Source organism: Anser brachyrhynchus, assembly GCF_964034855.1.
Source record: "Anser brachyrhynchus genome assembly, chromosome: 1".
Taxonomy (NCBI): Eukaryota; Metazoa; Chordata; class Aves; order Anseriformes; family Anatidae; genus Anser; species Anser brachyrhynchus.
The window spans coordinates 90729600-90747259 of record NC_137694.1 but is presented as its reverse complement, the minus strand read 5'-3'; the positions used below and the strand labels follow the sequence as shown (position 1 = coordinate 90747259).

At 40.5% G+C, this 17660-nt stretch overlaps 1 protein-coding gene across 7 annotated transcripts in view; it reads left to right on the top strand.

Annotated features, from left to right (window-relative positions):
• LOC308188157 (uncharacterized protein) overlaps positions 1-17660 on the top strand; it is a 112630-nt gene that overhangs the window by 61409 nt on the left and 33561 nt on the right. For 3 of the 7 annotated variants that reach the window (XR_013945185.1, XR_013945187.1, XR_013945189.1), the window contains exons 2-5: positions 1795-1942; positions 2181-6062; positions 16075-16275; positions 17377-17434. Coding sequence is in view for 1 of the 7 variants with exons in the window: in XM_080576895.1 (XP_080433021.1) it covers positions 1795-1942; positions 2181-2252 (220 nt within the window). In the remaining 6 variants the exon portion in view is untranslated. Of the gene's footprint in view, positions 1-1794; positions 1943-2180; positions 6063-11200; positions 15120-16074; positions 17435-17660 lie in introns of those variants that run through there. The other 4 variants (XR_013945184.1, XR_013945186.1, XR_013945188.1 and 1 more) reach the window with 2 other exon arrangements.

The following is a 17660-nucleotide window of genomic DNA, read 5'->3' as shown; positions in this document are numbered from 1 at the left end:
TTTCTTTAGCTGTTACTGCCTGGAATTGGAGCAAACTTTTGTGGAGAATTAAGGCATGAGTGAGTCTTGGGTCTGTATCCAAAAGCTTTAGCTGGTTTTGTTTTTATTAAAAGAGTGTCCAGACATTATTTCCTGGCTCCAAACCTGACTGAAGAAGTGGTCTGGTGGTTTAGGCACTCGTGTGTGGCCTTTGAGAGCCTGATCTGCTACCCCACATATGTCCTTTTTGACCTTTGGTGTTGCTGCTGTCTTTCAGTGCCTCAGTTTTCCATTTATTTTAAAGTTGCTCTTTCCTGCTTCTGGGAATACTGTAGGGACAGATAAGGTTAGAAAATTCTGTAGTGTCTGAGCCTTTCTGAATGGGGCTATTAGAGAGGTGAGAGCTGGTTAGTTGGAAGAGGCTGTTGTGACACAAAAGAAAAACCCTTACCACAGTTTTTGCCCAGTGAAGCTTTTGACAACGATACAATACGTCTGGGTTTTCAGCACAGCTACTGCTATTGCTAAAACATCCTAGTCTTGGCTCTGATCTCCCAAATGAGAAGCTGGAGACAGTGACCAGCAAGCCTTACTGATCCCATATTTAGTTGGAAACATGGATGGAGGACAACAGATTGGCTGAAGCTATGAGAACAGATTCCTGTAGCTTCTCCAAGAAAGGAGCAGGTGAAAGTGTATTCCTCTTCCTCCTCAGATAACAGAAATGAAAAATCAGGAGTGACTGTAGAAGTAAGGTGTCCTGTTTTTGAAGAGAAAAGGTACCACGATTTGCTGACGGACTTATTTTCATTTAACTGCATGACTAGACAACATCAAAGGAAATTGGCTGGGACAGGGGAGCGACAGACAGACTGTCTGACTGGCTCCATGATTCAGGGAAAAATAATAAATGTTAAGAGAAGAATTGAGGGACGTCTCTGAGGACTGTGCCTAAAGCCCAAGGATGCTCCACTTTACTGGGGAAACAGAAAGAGATGTGCTCATTTTCTTGATCCATAGACTGATATCTCATAGGCATGTAAGAGTCCTTTGTTGATGACCCCTTCACTGAGGTAGTTTGGGCCCCTCAACTCTCATTCTGTTGTTTGTAAGGCCTGGGGCACACCGAGGCGCAAGGTCTGGCCTTGGGGTGTGTAGACCTCAGGCTTGGGATGAGTCGCCACTGGGTGTTTGGGGCCACACATGGTGACTCTGCTCCTATTCCCATGAAGGTGGAGCTACCTATGAGAGACCCTGCACCCCCTGGGTGGGTGAGGACTACAGACACAGAGGAAAGATCACATTGATCCAAATGAGGGGAGTACTGTGTGTTGCGGTAGGCTGAGGCATGCACTCAGGGTTTGATGGCAGCAGTGGCCCTCTGTGTGTGTGGCAGGATGAAGGGGCACCTCGGGTCACGTCGACTACACAACAAACCCCTTGGCTAAGTTCAGTTTTGCCTGGCCTTATAGAAGAATCAGCCCCCGCTAACCCTGGCTGGCCACCCACCTCATGCTTTCATCTGACTGGAGTCTGCCCTCACCACTGCTGCGTACTCCAGCTTCATGAGTTTCACTGTATGGACTGCAATCTGTTTTTCCCCTGAGAATCACAATTTTTATTGGAAAAGACATACATTTTTGGCCTCTGTGGCTTTTGAAAAATCTTAAATATGTAAACTTTCCATAATGTGAAAGTGGGTGGGCAAATAAAAAGAGACTAGCATTTATTATTTTTAGTTCTACTTTTAAGCATACCTCAGAATTTTTGAGACTTGACTTTTAATTTCTTTTTTTTTTTTTTTTTAACACTTAGAAGTGATAGTGACACATCGTCGGAGGTCTTGATACAGCACTGTGGAAAAACAAGTGAAGTGAAGAGGATAAATCCTGCCCTCCGCATGTGTATGTGTATCTGGAGTCATATCATGGAAGAGAAGGAGATTACTTCTGGTAAACAGAAGGTGTGCGTCTGGCCTCTGGATTTGGAGAAAGTTTCTAATCTCAAATTTCCTTTATGTCAGCTCATGTAACCATAATTACCAGACACTGATCCCTCTTATCCCAGTCTTCTGGTTGACATCTGCACAGGATTCTGAAATCCCAAACATATTCATGTGAACCTGTGCAAGTCCTCTGGTTGTGGGAATTTTCTTTTTATTTGGGGGATTTTTATATATATATATGTTTTTTTCTCATCAGGTGCACAGCAGAAGCCTGGTTCCCACAACTGAGAGGAAGCAGTTTCTCCGTGTTCATTCTCCTGGGCAGTAATTACAATTTGTCAGGAATGCAGTTTATTTTGTAATTCAACATTTCCCCATAGCACAATTTTGTAACACCTATACAAATATTTGTTCCTGTTAAACTCTTGGAAAAAAATAAAACATAGCGGAGATCAAAACAGTTGCAGCCTAAGGTACTTACAGGAACAAAACCTTTTCTTCCCCTGTCCTTGAATCTAGTCCAACTTTCATTAAAATTGTCACTATGATTCCCGTTGACTTGTAGGAATAATTCCAGACCCTAAATATTTGTAGTTCCTGGCGGGCGCTATATTGACAGCCCTAATCTCTTTATATAATCAGGTGGCATAGCAGAGGTAAAGCAGGACTGTCATCATTGCTTAAGTACAAATCTTAAGGGACAACAGCTGGGCATCAAATGGACTTCAGTTCCTGTGCTTCTGCAATCACTGTTTTTTCTGATTACAGTGCTGTTAAAGGAACCAAAGTATTTTTTTTCTGATTAATTTTGTACAGAAGCCACTTCTTGTAGTGTCAGGCTAGGAAAATTATCACCATCTTGTATATACTGTCAAACAACTGTAAGGTAAGAAGAGGTTAAGCTGACAAATCCAGCAGCAGTGGGTATTTCTTTCTGGGTCTCGTTGAAGTCTTTAAGAGTAAGCATTTAGACCAGAACAAAAGATGTGAAATATGTTACTTGCAACCCAGGGACCCTTTAGGCCAGACAGATGAGATGAGGGGTCTTTGAGTAGCTTCTTTCTCTTTAAATTTGTAAGTGGCTGATCTTTGACAAGAAATGTGGAAGTTTTGGCTCAGAAGTGCTATTATTAGTTTTTAGGACCTTCTGAAAAGTAATGAGGACAAAATGTCCCAGGGAAAAAAAGTGTTGTTTGTTTTTTAAGAAAAGCACAGATAGGATTTCATGTGATCATTGGACAGTTGTAGTATTATGAAAAACAAACAAAAAAAAAAGTTAGAAAATGGGAATGTAGAGCAAGCAGCTATGACTTTTTCCCCACTTTCTTTTTAATTTCATTTGGAGGGAAAAGAAGACCAGGGTAAGAAATGCTGTAGGAAATATCGTTATTGAATATTCATGGCCTGCTGGTGAAAAATGAGGTGGCTATTAAAAAATATATGCTGTTCTCATATGGAAATTAGGTGATCATATGTCTATCCCCATCAGGAAGCAATGCAGTTGAAATGACTGTCAAACTATTTACACAGCGATGGCTCTTATTTAAGCTGCCACCACTACAGTACTCTCTGCATTATTACACTCTTCTGCCTGCCACATGGTACCTAAACAAAACAGGTGGAAATGCACACTCAAAAAAAAAAAAAAAGTTCATGAAGACTGTGAGATTTGGGTCTGTGTTTTGGATGGACTGTATGAAATATTTGAAATGTCATATTTTTGTAAGTGATATTTCAATGTAATTTAGCTAGAAAAAAAAAATCATGGCTTTATTTTTCGCAGCACCTACTCATCTGCATAAAGTTTTTATTTTTTAAGAGTGGCTCCTCCTTTTTTTCCCCGTGTAGAATGGGAAGTTGCTTCAGCTTTCCAGATTAAGTGATAAAAATGTTTTGTCTTCTTGTGGCCCACACATTCTGTAGTGTCTTCTGAGAGCCTGTAGAAATCTGATGTGCATAGCTTTCATGCTTTACAGAACACAGTACTGTCTTAACATTTTTATTTGTTTATATGTTGTTTCATTTTATTTTGTATTTAAGGAACTGATGCTTTTTGCAAGCATAGCATCTTTTCATGTCAAACAGAATTCCTGCAGATATGTGAGATTTTACGTGATCCAAATCAGCATCAAACCAAAATAGAAAACACATCCAATGGTGGAGCAGCCAACGTTCTTGATGTTAGGAGAAAGCAGAAAATTTTCAAGGAACTGAGAGCCAGAAGGCTAAACCTGGGAAGAATGCTCCAGGGAAGCTTTGCCAGGTGGGAGACACCAGCAGTGCTCTGAAGCAACCACCTACTTCTTGAAGGATGGGGATGAACCAGTGAACCAAGTCAATGCTCCCCATTAGATTGCTCCATCTTCTCACTGGTTATGGGGATTACTGCAAGGCTGCAACCACTGTGACACTGCTGCTGTGATGTGATATAGTCTGCATGCCTGGGCCACACCTAAATTCTTGGTGAACCAGAAGAAGCTCAAGAGCCTTGAATTTGTGATCCCTCATCCAGTTGATTTCTGTACCAAAATTTGCCCTTTGAGTTCCAAGCAAAATAAAATATTCACTTTAGCTTTGTAATTTAACAACAGGGCTGGAACCTTATCTTTTTATGTCAAAAATACTTCTAAAGGTAATGACATTTCAATTGTTCCTCTGAAGCACTTTGGGTCCATAAGAGCCAGCTGAAGCTATGATATTCTGTGCATGTGCATGTACACGTGTATGCACACAGCTTACAGCAATGAGAAGAAATTAGATATAGAGAGTTAGGTTTGAGTTACCCTTGAATGGAGAATGGGAGATAAAAACAACAGCAATGCTGCCATTCTCAAGTGTTTGCTATTCAAAAGCTAGGAAATCAACCCCGAGTCAAAAGTTTAAATAAAAAAGAGATTCTATCTATTTGGATTCCAGTTTTAAACTATGGAGTTGTACATTTCCAAGTTTTTTTCAGCAACATTGAGAGTGGTATGGCAAATACATATTTTGTTTTAAAAATAATTTTATTTCTGTGAAAGAAATTTCTTCTAGGATATCTGATGAACCCTAGCCAGGTCCTTGGTGGCAAATCCCTTGTCTTTTTTCTACATTGCACTTCTGGGTCATCGACCAACTTGTTTCTATATAAAAAAAATGTGACTGGAATTTGCAGGTATGTTCATTATAGGTTATTTCTCACTTGCTGTGAAGACAGAATTTGCTTATACTCAAAAAGTGGAGTTGTTTTATCCTCTACTGGAATAGTAAAACTACAGTTTTCAAATAAATTATAAAACTTAATTTGGTTACACTCAGGGAAAAAATATTCACAATGAAACTATTCATACAGTTTCATTCCATAACAGTGTTTTCTATTTAGCTCAGTTATTTAAAGGGCTGCCTAGGGAGGTGGTGGAGACCCCATCCCTGGAGGTATTTGAAATATGTGTGGATGCCACACTAAGGTTTAGTGATGGGACTCAATCAAGTTAATAGTTGGACTTGACAATCCTGAATGTCTTTTCCAGCCTAAATAATTCTGTGATTCTGTGATTTAACTACACTTTACCTGGTGTAAATGTTCAACAGAAGTGAAGCTGGGGTGAGGGTGTTTGATAGGATTATTTATTAAGGATGACCTTCACCTGGAGTTGCAGGGCTAATTTCAGTGAGTCTGCAGACAAAGATTGTACTATCTCAGAAACATTATTTGTCCTTTAGAGGAAAAAAAGAGTCAGTCCATACAATATTTCATAACCTACAATGTTGTAACCTCTGAGTAGTATTGTCTTATAGTACTCTACATGACAGTCACAAATGAGCTTCTGAACTGAAACAGTTACCTGGACATAGCCAGTAATGCCTCAGTTAACTGTATTCTTAAATTAAACTCGACTATGTACAAAATAACAGAAAAATCTTTAAAAAGTTAAATAACTACTACCATCTAATGTTTATATGTTGTTATAGTGGTTAATAATGCTTTACAATAATGTATGCGTATCTCTATCTTTTCAATAATAACTAGATTGCAAGAATGACAGATGTAGAGACTTTCATAAACTGATGAGTCCATTATGGAATTATATCGTTAACTCACGTGCAAAACTAATTGTATGAAGAATGTTTATGCTGCAGTCGTTTGAGAAGAACAATGGTGAGTTAAAAGCTTTTTGTCTTTTTTTTTTTAATCCAGTGATGCTTTATGCTATATGAACTCATCACTAGAGACATCAAAAATCTTTAAAAATTGAGTTACACAGGTAACATGACCAGGATGTGCCCAGAAATCTAATGTTTGATTTATTTATTTTTAATTAGTAAGTGCTTTGTGTAGTGCAGAGAAACAAACCGTGCTTGTCAGTGTTTCTCCATTTAATGTAGTTTATGAGAAAAGTCCAGCTTTTGAAGCATTTAAATCAATGTAATTGTCTTTGACATGTCTGCTGCTTTTCATATTTTTCTCTCCAAAATGTATTTCTCTTTTTGCTGTCTGGTTCTTCTTGTATGTCTGTTCTCTTTCATCTTCATATTATCTTTCTTAGTCCTTTCAGCTTCCTCTTCTTGTCATCAGTGAAGTTTCAATAGACAATATTATTTGAATCAGAAATGTAACACCACTGCACCATGAAGGGCCAAACACCATAAGGTTATAGGGATGTCTACACTGTAGTCATAGGACAATGATGCAGATACCAATGATAGCTTTAAACTGAGTAGCCTGGTTAACAGTACAGGTCCAACCCCTATATGAATCAACCTGAGCTCATGTGGCGTACTAAGAAAAGTCTGCAGAGTAGATGTATGTTAAGTCCTGCACGACCTTCTCTGGTGGGAAGTTGTACAGTAATTTTGAGAACTCCTGTTCAGATCAGGTTCCTCAGATTTGGAAGGTCATTGTTGGCTGGAAAAGTTATATCTTTAACATTTCACATGCACAAATATTTATACATCTTTAGGTGTGAATTGTCTTTCCATTGTGTCTGGAACCATGATGGCTGTCCTTCTCTTCTAGTTAGTTGAGTTTTTTTTGTGCTAGAGGAGATTTTGGTTGTGCTCTGAGTTCACAATTCATGTAAGTGTGGAGATTAATTAAGTGAAGAATAGGTACCCAAGACACTTATAATTGATGCCTTAAGTCAGGTATAGACCAGGGATCCACAGATGAAAGCTCACTGCTTGAATGATTTACTAAATCACACATTCCCTTTCAGCCACTGTTTTCAGGGCATGGTCTTTGCCAGCTCCATACACATGCTTTTTGAGAATTATTCACTTCAGAGCTTCTTGCCCGGTCAATTTTGCAGTATTTTTTCCCAAGTACTGTGGTACATGCTCATGTTAAATCTTTCAACTTGCATCACTTTGTAAGATCTGATTAAACCTTTTAGATCTCAAGGTAGACATTTTGCATATATAAAACAATTTCAAATCTAAATCCTTCTGTCTTCTGGGGTTCCCCACGTGAAAGTTATTTTCCATAATCTTTTCAGATGCTGCTATTTTCATTCAGGAAATCTATAATTAATTTAGGGGGGACCAAAGATGAGGCGAGTTACTTTCAGCTTGAGTCTTCTACTGTAGAGTGGGCATGCTTTTCAGTTTCAAATGTAATTCAAAAAAAAAAAAAAAAAAGGCAACTTTCAAGATGTCTCCCCTCCCCTCCCTTCTATTCTCCTTTTTGGAGGGAGTATTTGAAATCTGTTCCAATACTCCCAAAGTCTAAAAGAACTAAGGATGAGAAGGGAAGCCTATATAGCCAAAGACAAGCCAAGGAGGTGATTAGAAATTAAAACATATTTTTCAGTAAGTGGAAACCCAAATAAAGAACATAGAAAAGAGGATTTAACTTCTGGCAAGCTATATGTGAAACCATAATAAAGCTGAACAAAAAAGATTCTGAGGAGCTAGGGTGCAAAAAGTGATGATAAAAACTTTTTTCAAGTACATCAGGAGCAGGAACTTGCCAGCATAATGATGGGGCCAATATATTACTGAAATATAACACGACCACCTTAGAAGTACAGGGCTATATCAGAAAAAATTGCAAATATTAGATCTGTAAATGTTCATGATGGAGGGGCTCAAAGAAGTTTCCCTGTTGGAACCACACTTTGTTGTGGCCTGCCATGAGGAACTAGATATTCTTTGAAGTTCTTTCCAACCCAAAACGTTCTATGGTTCTGTTCTATGTAGCCTCATAGTAAAGGAGATGAGAATAAATCAAAGCAATTACAGGGACAGGGGCCACACTGGAAGAGTGCAACTCACACAAAAGCTCTAAGGAATCTCAAAGAGTAGTCAAACTCTTCTTGTATCTCAGCACTTAAGTGATTCTTGTTTTAGAGGTATATTGACATTCTGTATATGATGCTGCTTCTAGAAAAGGCTTCAGGACAACCAGGGAACTAAATATTTGCACGTGACTTCCATACTTCCAAATTTGTATAAACATCCTTTATTAAAGTAAAAACAAAACAACAAACAACAAACAACAAAAAGAAACAAACCTAAGCTTATCAGAGAGCAAAAAAAGATGAAGTTTGATCGCTGTTTCTTTTACATGGGTAATATAAATAAGGCAAATAATAAGTGAGACCTGTGAGGCTATTTATTGATGGACTCTTATTGTGATGCTGGATCTATATCCGCTTAACATATAAGAACTTCATCTGAAGTTATATGAAAATATTCTGAATAGTTATTTAGATGCCATTGAACTTAAATGTTTATCATTCTTTTTAACATAAAATTGTGTGCTATGGTGCAGTTATATTTCCTGTATGCTTCAAGGCAGTTTACTTGCAAATTGCAGTAGGCTCTCAACATGGAATTTAAGGTCATGAGGGAGGCAAGACTCTTACAGAAGATAAACTAATAAAACAGTTCTCAATAATTCAGTCAAGTTAAAATGTACACACAGCCATCTCCTTCCAAATAGCAAAGGATGAAATAAAAATAGCAAAACACTAATTTGGTCTGTCGCAGAATAAGCTAGTATTGTGGCTAGATTTTTATAACAAAACAACTATTTCTATGTAATTGTTCCAAATTCAGTTGAAAATTAATACTGGTTTTTATCATTACTTGACTTTTGACAGGAAACTGCCTTCTATTCTTTCTTGACACCAGACACTCAGTCTAAATAAGACTCATGCAGTGCACAGTTGAGATAAAGAGTGGAAAGGAGGAAGTAATACTACCTAAGAATTGTACAGGGACTGTAAGATGCTTGGTGGTTCATATGTCTGGGAGAAAAGCTGGTGTTCCCACTTCCCTGTAGTATTACTGTGGCTGATTTGAAAGACGGGCCTCGGCTCTGTTCCCCATCCCTAGTACTCAAGGGAAAAATAAGAATAAAGTTTATTGTAAGTGATATTTTTGGTTAAGACATACAAGGGCCACCTGGTCCCTGCCTGATCACCAGCACAAGCCAGAGCAGCCAGTTTATATCCCATTCCCCCTGGTCCCTTTGGAGCTCTGGAAAGCAACAAAAAAGCGTAGAGCCGTGTGCTTCATCTCCTCTTTTCTTCAACCCCTCTTCCATTCCTTGGTGCAAAATCTGCCATCTACATGGGGGTCTGAAGCATAATTGAAGAAAAATACACTTTTCTGCCTATCTTGTGTCTCCTAAGAAGCTTATCGTAGGACATAATTTCATGTGGCCCTTTTTGCCTTCTTTTTTATAGCCAGTGACATAAACAGACTGTATGTAAACAATCCTATGACCTATAACTAGGTAAGGTCTGTGTTGGCGGGGCTGTGTTCAATAATAGCACAGTCAAAGCCCTGACTACTGTGCAATAAAATTCCTTTTATCTGCGCAGTACAGGGCTGCGGCTTTAGCAACATTTTGAATGTGAAGATGTTGCCCAAGATGCCTGTTGATATAAAGCAGATGTGTTCATTTCATCCCAGCACATGTTGTCTACACAGGGTCTTGATGATGATTTTATGTGGACTTACTACTTTAGTTTTGAGTGAGGTTTTGCTTTTCATGCCTTGGTTTTGGTGTAGTTTTCAGAAATAGGGCAGTTGCTTCTAGTGATAACACTGTGACAGATCTATCTGAATATATAGGAGACCTTCATTAGAAAGGGTGAGCTGGCATCCAGCTGTATGTAGCAGAGTCTTAAGCCAAGTAACTGTAAATACTTCTTTAGAGCATGTCTGAGGGGTTCAGGTAAGTGGTTGTTGCTTTTGTAACAACTTGAACACCTGATTTCAGTTTCCTTTACGGTCAGATACAAAACCTTAATCTGGGTGCTCTATGTGTTAGAATTGCCTGAAAAGCCTTCATAAATGACCAGACCACTGGGAGACATTTGAAAATATAACTGGAGAGAGGATCCCTTGCTTATCCAAGGTTGCCATCAGAGTATATTTCTGATGCTTTTTTTATGAAACATTTTGGCTTCTTTAAAATAAAAACAAAAATAAAAATAAATAGTCTCTGTTCCACACACTGCAAATACTTCTTTTCATTTATGCATTTATGCAGACCATAGCTATCCAGAATAGTGATCTTTGCTCTTATCCTTATTTGCAATTTACTGTTGCTGTTTTTTTTTTTCCTGATTTTAATGTAAAATATTTTAGTTAAAACTCTGAGATAGAACCATCTTAATTTCCTTTAATTCAAACATAACACTGCTAGTGGAAGGGATGATATATTTACCCTGACCACTTCAAATGTTCCCCCACAAAATCTTCAAACACTATTTGAAATGCTCAGGCAAACCAAATGCCCTCCTTCTAACACATCGAGGTAGAAACCCTGTTTGCCCATAAATACAGAAACCTGTCACTGTGGCTTTACAGGGCCTCGCAAGTCTGAACATGTCAGGAGGTTTTATCATTGCTGTTGTTATTACTATTATTATTATTATTAAAATTGCGCTATAACTCTTCCAGAAGCTAAAACGCGATCGTTTTCTCCCGAAACCGATCGGGCAGCGCCACCGCGTGGCTCCCAGGCGCGCAGCCACCGCCTGCGGCTGCCCCTGCTCGGTTGCAAGGGCTGCAGCCCGGCAGCCCCCGCAGCATTCCCGTGTTCAGCCTGCTGGAAGCTGAGGAAAGAAACCTTTAAAATGCGCAACGAGCCTCTGCAGGGTGTTTGAACCGGGTCTGATAAAACCTGAAAGGGCGCGTCCCCATCTGAACAGCATCGCAACGCTGTCCGGACCCCCTCCCCGTTTCTCACATTTGCTTCACCCTAACACTTGCCTCTTGGTTTTTTTTGACCTGGAGTTTGCTGGCCAGGGAGCTGAGCATGGCACATTAATTTAATTGCAGGTTAATAATTAAGAAGATGCTGCCAATGCCTTGGTGCCTCCCAGGAGCCCCAGCTGCCGTCCTCTGGCCTGGAAGCCCGAACGCTGCCCCGCGGGGAGCACGGCTACTCCCCTCCTAGGCTGCTCTCCACCCAGGAGAATCATTTTTAAACACAGCACGGCATTTCCTCCCAAACTGAATTTCATGAAGTTTCCACTCCTCTGTAATCCTTTGGCATTCCTGGATTCCATTTGCAACACAAACCAAGAAGTTTGGAGGAACATCAAAGGGTTTTTTTTCAGAGATAGCAATGCATGCAGATGCACTTGCTCTGCGGCAGATCTTGCGTAGCCTTTAGAAAGTGAGTTTATTTCTGGAAACCTGATTTATGGAACAGCAGAGGGATGGATAGCTGATCCCCAGGGAAAATGTAAATCAGCACTGACAAGCACCTTGAAAGACCACCAAGTTCCAACCTGATGCTGCCAGGCTGATAACTGTATTAGCAAATATTTTATATAAGCCTAGCATGTGTGCTCCCCGATAACCATGTGGCTTTTAACAGCTTACGTAATGTATATGAGCACTTCTTTAAGATCCGGTGTATCACGCTATATTGAAGTGTTGGATGAGGAACTGGCAATAGGTCATCCAAAATTATGCAGTTTGACATGAAAGGATTTTGCCCTTATATGGCAAAGGTAGAAACTCTCCGGGTGGTGGTGGTGCGTGTTTTGTTCTTAAAATATCCGATTCTCCACACACATGTGCTCTGCTGACAGCACAGCTGTAATTATCCATGTGAGAAACACCTGTTTCTGATTGTTTTTAGTGTCTTAATTAAGCATATTTGGCCAATGGGGCAGAGTGGTTGAATGGGCACATGGCTGCAGCTGATATATGCAGGCAGAAGTGATACGTGGCAGGCAGCGTATCTTAATATGGGCCATCACTTTTTGTAATGTTGTAAGCAGAGAGTCCCCTGCCCCACAATACAGAGTGCTTTGCACAGGAAATATTTGTGCTGTCTCAGTCCATTATGTGCTCCTCTTCAGTTGAACTTTAATGCTGACCCCTCTCAGGGTGTGTTGCTTGTTTTGGAAATACTTGCGATATCCCTCAAATGTTTATTTTCCACCCCGACATGCTGCTACATTCTTGCAAGCTTTCTCTGGCTGCAATGCAATGTTTGGCCAGGAAACAGAGAATACAAATGAAAAACAGTGCCCCGGTCTTAGAGAAATGTAGCGAATCTACAACAGAAATTGTTTGATTGGAAACAAGGCTAAGATTTCCAGAGAAATAACAAACAAACAGCTGGTCAGCATCCCTGTAAGATCATCGACTTCAAATGTGTATTTCCTGGGCAGATCAAAATATTTTGTTTAGTTCTCCTCCTCTGCTCTCAGCAGGTAGGAGAAGCAGAGGGCAGGTCCAGTGATAATGTACTAAAGCAGATAATGGGATGGTTAATAACTGTGGCAAGAATTTGTAGCTACAATTTGCATGGCCAGTTAACTGTCTTCACGTTGCTTCCAGTAATGGATTCAGGCTGCCAGCTTTCTCCACCTATTTGTTGAAGTTGTTGGGTTAAGCGCTTAAACCAACAGCACACCTAGAGGCAGGCTCAAAGGGCCAGCAGCAGGAAAACACTTCTCCTGTGCAGTGTTTTGCAGGAACCTAACGTCAATGGTGACATTGGGGTCACTTTTGCCAGGTAGAGTATTGGGAGCATCAAGATTTGTGTTTTCTGAAGCAAGGGCTCAACCACTCAGCAAAGCAACAGAAGTTCCCAACATCTGTGTCAGAGAACACGAAAGCAGACCTCGGTGTCCATGAAGTCACAGCACTGTAGAGTCTCTGCATGTGAGCTAGATGTGAACATGGATAAGGCAACTGCAGGTACAGAGGCAGACCCAAATATCACCGTAGAGGGCTAGACAGAAGCCTGGCAGTACTGTCACTACCCAGAACGTGCTCAAAATTCAGGATCTCTGTAACAGCTTACACCTCTCCCTTCAAACTACATTGCAGCATGACATGTTACCTCAGAGCCACCCTGGGACCAGACCATCCCTTCTCCTAGACAACAGGATCGTCCAGGGGGACAGCAGGGGATCGGGTTATCCACAAGTACAGCTTGCCAAGCTATATAATCTGGTACATTAAAACTAAAATATTGTTGGATGACACCAAACATTTTGAATCCCACTTTGTGATCAACAATGGAGTCAGGGAAATGTGTGACAGATCAGAAAAGGAAGCTTGGGTAGGCATTTAATCATCTAGAGGCATGAGGAGTCCCATATGAGGTGGTATAGGGGGCTGGCCACAGTGGTTAGGGACCAGGAGGAGACCAGTGCCTTGTTTACGTGTTTGTATCCCAGAAATGCAGGGGCTTTGGAGCATAATGACCTTCTCTTCTCTGTGCTTCTCCTGAGGGAAAACTTCTCCTTACCTACATGACAATACACTAAGGGGTGCATAGCAGCAAAACAGCTGTGAGGGCCAGACAGTAATAGACCGAGTCCTGCCCAGCTGAAGAATGGCCCTGAAGAAGATGCAGTACAGGAACTCTGAAAGCACATGGGAGAGTGGGGGGACTGTGCTTGAGAAATCTCTAGTTCTTAACCAAAAATTCAACTTTTCATTGCGCTCAGAATAGTATGTGTGTGTGTGTTGTTTTGCTCAATTGACAGGGTGACTGAAACTCTGGTAGCACAACAAAGTCCAAATTTGTCTGTAAATCCCCATTTCAAAAGGTTTCCCAGACTTTTGTGAAAAAACAAAACAAAACAAAACAGAAAAAAAAAACAACCCAGTTTTAAGAAAGTGAAACAGATTCTTTCCTGGTTTATGAAGCAGCGAGGGAATTGGTAACTAAATACCAGTGGCAGGCGCTGCAGTGCAGATGGTGCCTGAGCCTGAAAGACGGCGGCATGCCTGTTACACTCCAAGTGAAGCTGCTGAGCTGGCAGCCACCACAGCCATTATTTTATTGCTAAGCTAAGCAGATCAGACATGTAAGTTCACTGGGACCTAAAAATGGTTCATTTGTACTAAGATAAACTTCAGTGTGAACATTCAGTGACTAGCAGCACGTCTGCAGTTCACCCCTTGCAGATGATGGATGGGAAACCAAATACTTAGGAGGAGGAGACTAACGCAGAACAGATAATTTGTCCTCGGTGTAGTGTTTGGAAAAACTTTTTTCTATTTATAAAGACAAAATAGAAGGGGGGGAGGATTGGCTTCTGCCTTGTAAGGTAAGGTAGCAAATCTGGCATTGTAGTCTGGTGAAAAGTCAACCTTGTGACCGGCAGCACAAGGCTGAAGTCCTTGAGCAGAGATTGGCAATACGAACACGCAGAGTTGCTGTATGTTCATGAATCAACCCATGCATGTTGCACTGTCTGTGGAGACCACAGTCAGGCAGTGAGACCAGCTGCAGTGCTACCTGGGCCTTCTCTCTCCATTACGAAGCAACGCAAATGAGCCTGTACCATGTTCCATGTGGGTACCAAATCTAGTTTGTGAAGTGAGCTGGCTTATTGTAATGGATCACAGCTTCCTGGAATGAAAATGAATCATCTGTAGGTGAGGATCTACATGTCCTCTGCTTTCTGCACCACACAATAGTTGAGCATCCGACCGTACCTCTAGACATCAGGCTTGTACAGCATCAGTTAAGCATAAGCCCCAAACAACCCAACATGAGCCATCTGTTCCTTCTCCTTTGCTCACTTTGCACAGCCAGCTTCTCCTTTCTGCTATCAGGATTGAGTGACAGCCAGCGAGCTCTCCTCCGAGGCTCAGGCATAGCCACACCAAGTGACTGGACCTTCACTGGTGGAACTGGTGTGGAGATGACTTCTGCTAGCATGCCAGAGTCCCAAACACACTCACTGGGGCTGTGTGGTGTAAAGGTAGCTGCTAAAAGGTATCAGTGCCATTGCAACTTCCTTTGTTACTAGGAAATTAAAGTCTGGATAGAAAGTTATTAGCAGGAGTTTAAACTTGCATTGCCGCATAAGCCAGGAAGGGTTTATGTTAAGCACTAACGACTTAAAAACACATTAAGCTATGGATTTATATAGTAACATGTACAACAGACATGGGAAACCATTAGATTTCTGATTGTCTGGGGAATGACTTTCTCACTCTCTGCATACATTGTACTTAACAGAAACAGGCTACAATGAGTGCCCCAGCACAGTACAGTCACAAGCATGTATAATTTTTATTTGTCACAGAATCATTGGACCTGTGGTATTTCTCCTCTGACTGCAAGCATAACACTCTGCATTTGTACCTAAGTAGATTCTTGTTCTGGTAAAGACTAGCACACAATTTAAAGTTGGGCTCTGGGACACAGCTCAGGTCCCTCTGCCTGTGTAACAGTAAGTTTAGGACAGATTTTCAGAGGCATGAAGGGGAGTGGAGTGGCAGGTGGATGCCTGGTGTCCCTTTGCACCCCTGGAGAGCATTCCTTAGTGTATTGTTCTGCCATCTGCCTACACACATTCTCTCTGCACGTTCAGAGTTAAACCCAGTATTAGCAGCAGAAAAAACATAATGACATAATGTGCACATAATGACAAAAAATAAAAAATGGTTCTGGACAAAGCACTTTGGGGGGCTGTTTAACATTCACTGTGAATATTGCTGAGGAGCTAATGTCCACTTTTAAAGTTTCAGTGGTTGGAATTTTTTGGGGGTGGAGGGTGGATTTTTTTATGTCAAGACCTACAACAGGCTGTAAGGTAAGACTAATTAAATCAATTTCGTAATTTGTTAGTGACAGTTTCTTTAGGCTTCTGGTAGTAGCAGGACACTAGAAATACTGGCAAAGCTTGTTCTTAGTTTCTTATGGATGCATTAAACTACATTTTCAGCCCTTGAGATCATAGGTCATAGCTCTGCTTCGCCAGCATCGGCTGATGACATCACTGACACCCAAACCAGAGCAAGGAACTGCTGAATGCACCAGCTGCTAATATCATCAGCGGCGGGGAACCTGTGACTCCTGCTGTCTTCATTTCTTGATAAAAGCCCAAAGTCAATTCAGAAGAAATGTTGCTAAAGAGTGTGAACAGGTGAGAGGGTAACCATTTAAGTTGCTTACTTTAAAACTGTAGTAGAAGATATCATGTTTTCTGCAGGAAGAAAAGGTGAAACGAAATCACATAATTTAAATCAATGCCTAGGCTTTTCAGTTATAAAGAACTTAGCAACACATCTTGCCCCAAATTATTGTGATTACATTGTGTGTGTTAGAAAAACATTTAGCCCACATTTCTAAAGTTTGTCAGGTTATTTATTCAAAGTATTTCTCTTGCAAATAAAATTTGGAAAACAACAGTGCAAGGCTCGTCTTGCTTTAAAAAGACTTTCAGTAACTTTGCTCTTCTTACTCAAAATGTTTGTTCTTATCCATCATTTATTTAATGAGACAATCTTTTTTATACGGACCGTTCTTGGAACTATTGTTCATTTATCTTTGTCTAAAAAGCTAAGTGCCTACAAAAGCAGCCTTCACTCGTGCAGACGGGACGTCAGCATCTCTCTTGACTGCTTGACCTGGACTAATCTCATTTCCCACACGGGGTGGAGCACCCCAAGGAGGCCGTGTTCTTGGCCCACCCCAGCGTGAGGAAGGACAGTTTGGGGCAGATCCTGATGTCATTCTGGTTCACATCTGTGGAAAATGGCAAATGCAGGGTAATGGCTTCACTATGAGGATTTTGTGAGGCTGCCAATGAACTACTTATGTGTCGTCTGGAAGACTCTGAAAGCCTGTATAATCCTTTACCAAGATACAAACTTCAGTTTGTCTGTGCAGCTTGCTTAATGCCTCTATTGACCAGTGTTTCAATATAAAGACATGAGTTACAAGGTGATAGGATTTTCCTGTTCCAGGCAAACAGGTTTGTTAAATCTACATGACCTTCAGTTCCAGAAAAAAACCTTTTAAACAAAAGGCTGGCTTCTGCCTAGGTTTAAAAGAGAAGACTGCTTTTGAATTGACTGAGTTAGCAGGAGTCTGTGACCAGCTGGTGGCAATGATCATACAGCCTGTGACAGGCTACAAAAGAGAAAGTCTTGCTCAAAGGAAACCTTTTGTTTTCCTTTCTCTGTCTCTCTTCTTTTTTTATTCATTCACTTATTTATTTATTTATTTATATTTTTCTATACAGAGTTTTGTTTTATGAAAATCATACCAGAACTTGATGAAAAGAGAATTTTCCTGGAAAGGTAAGGCACTGCTGAGTGGCAATCAAAATATTTGCTATTTTATACATGAACTGCTTTTTTCTTTGGGTTTATTTTAAGCAAAGGCAGTTCTATTCTCTGTCTTCTGTACTACCCCAAACTTGCAAAAATTACTAGCATGTGTCTTCTTGCATCCTATTAATGAAGACCTTATCTTTAATAAACTCATATTTCTGATATCATGCCTAAAACCCCTAGTAAATTCCAG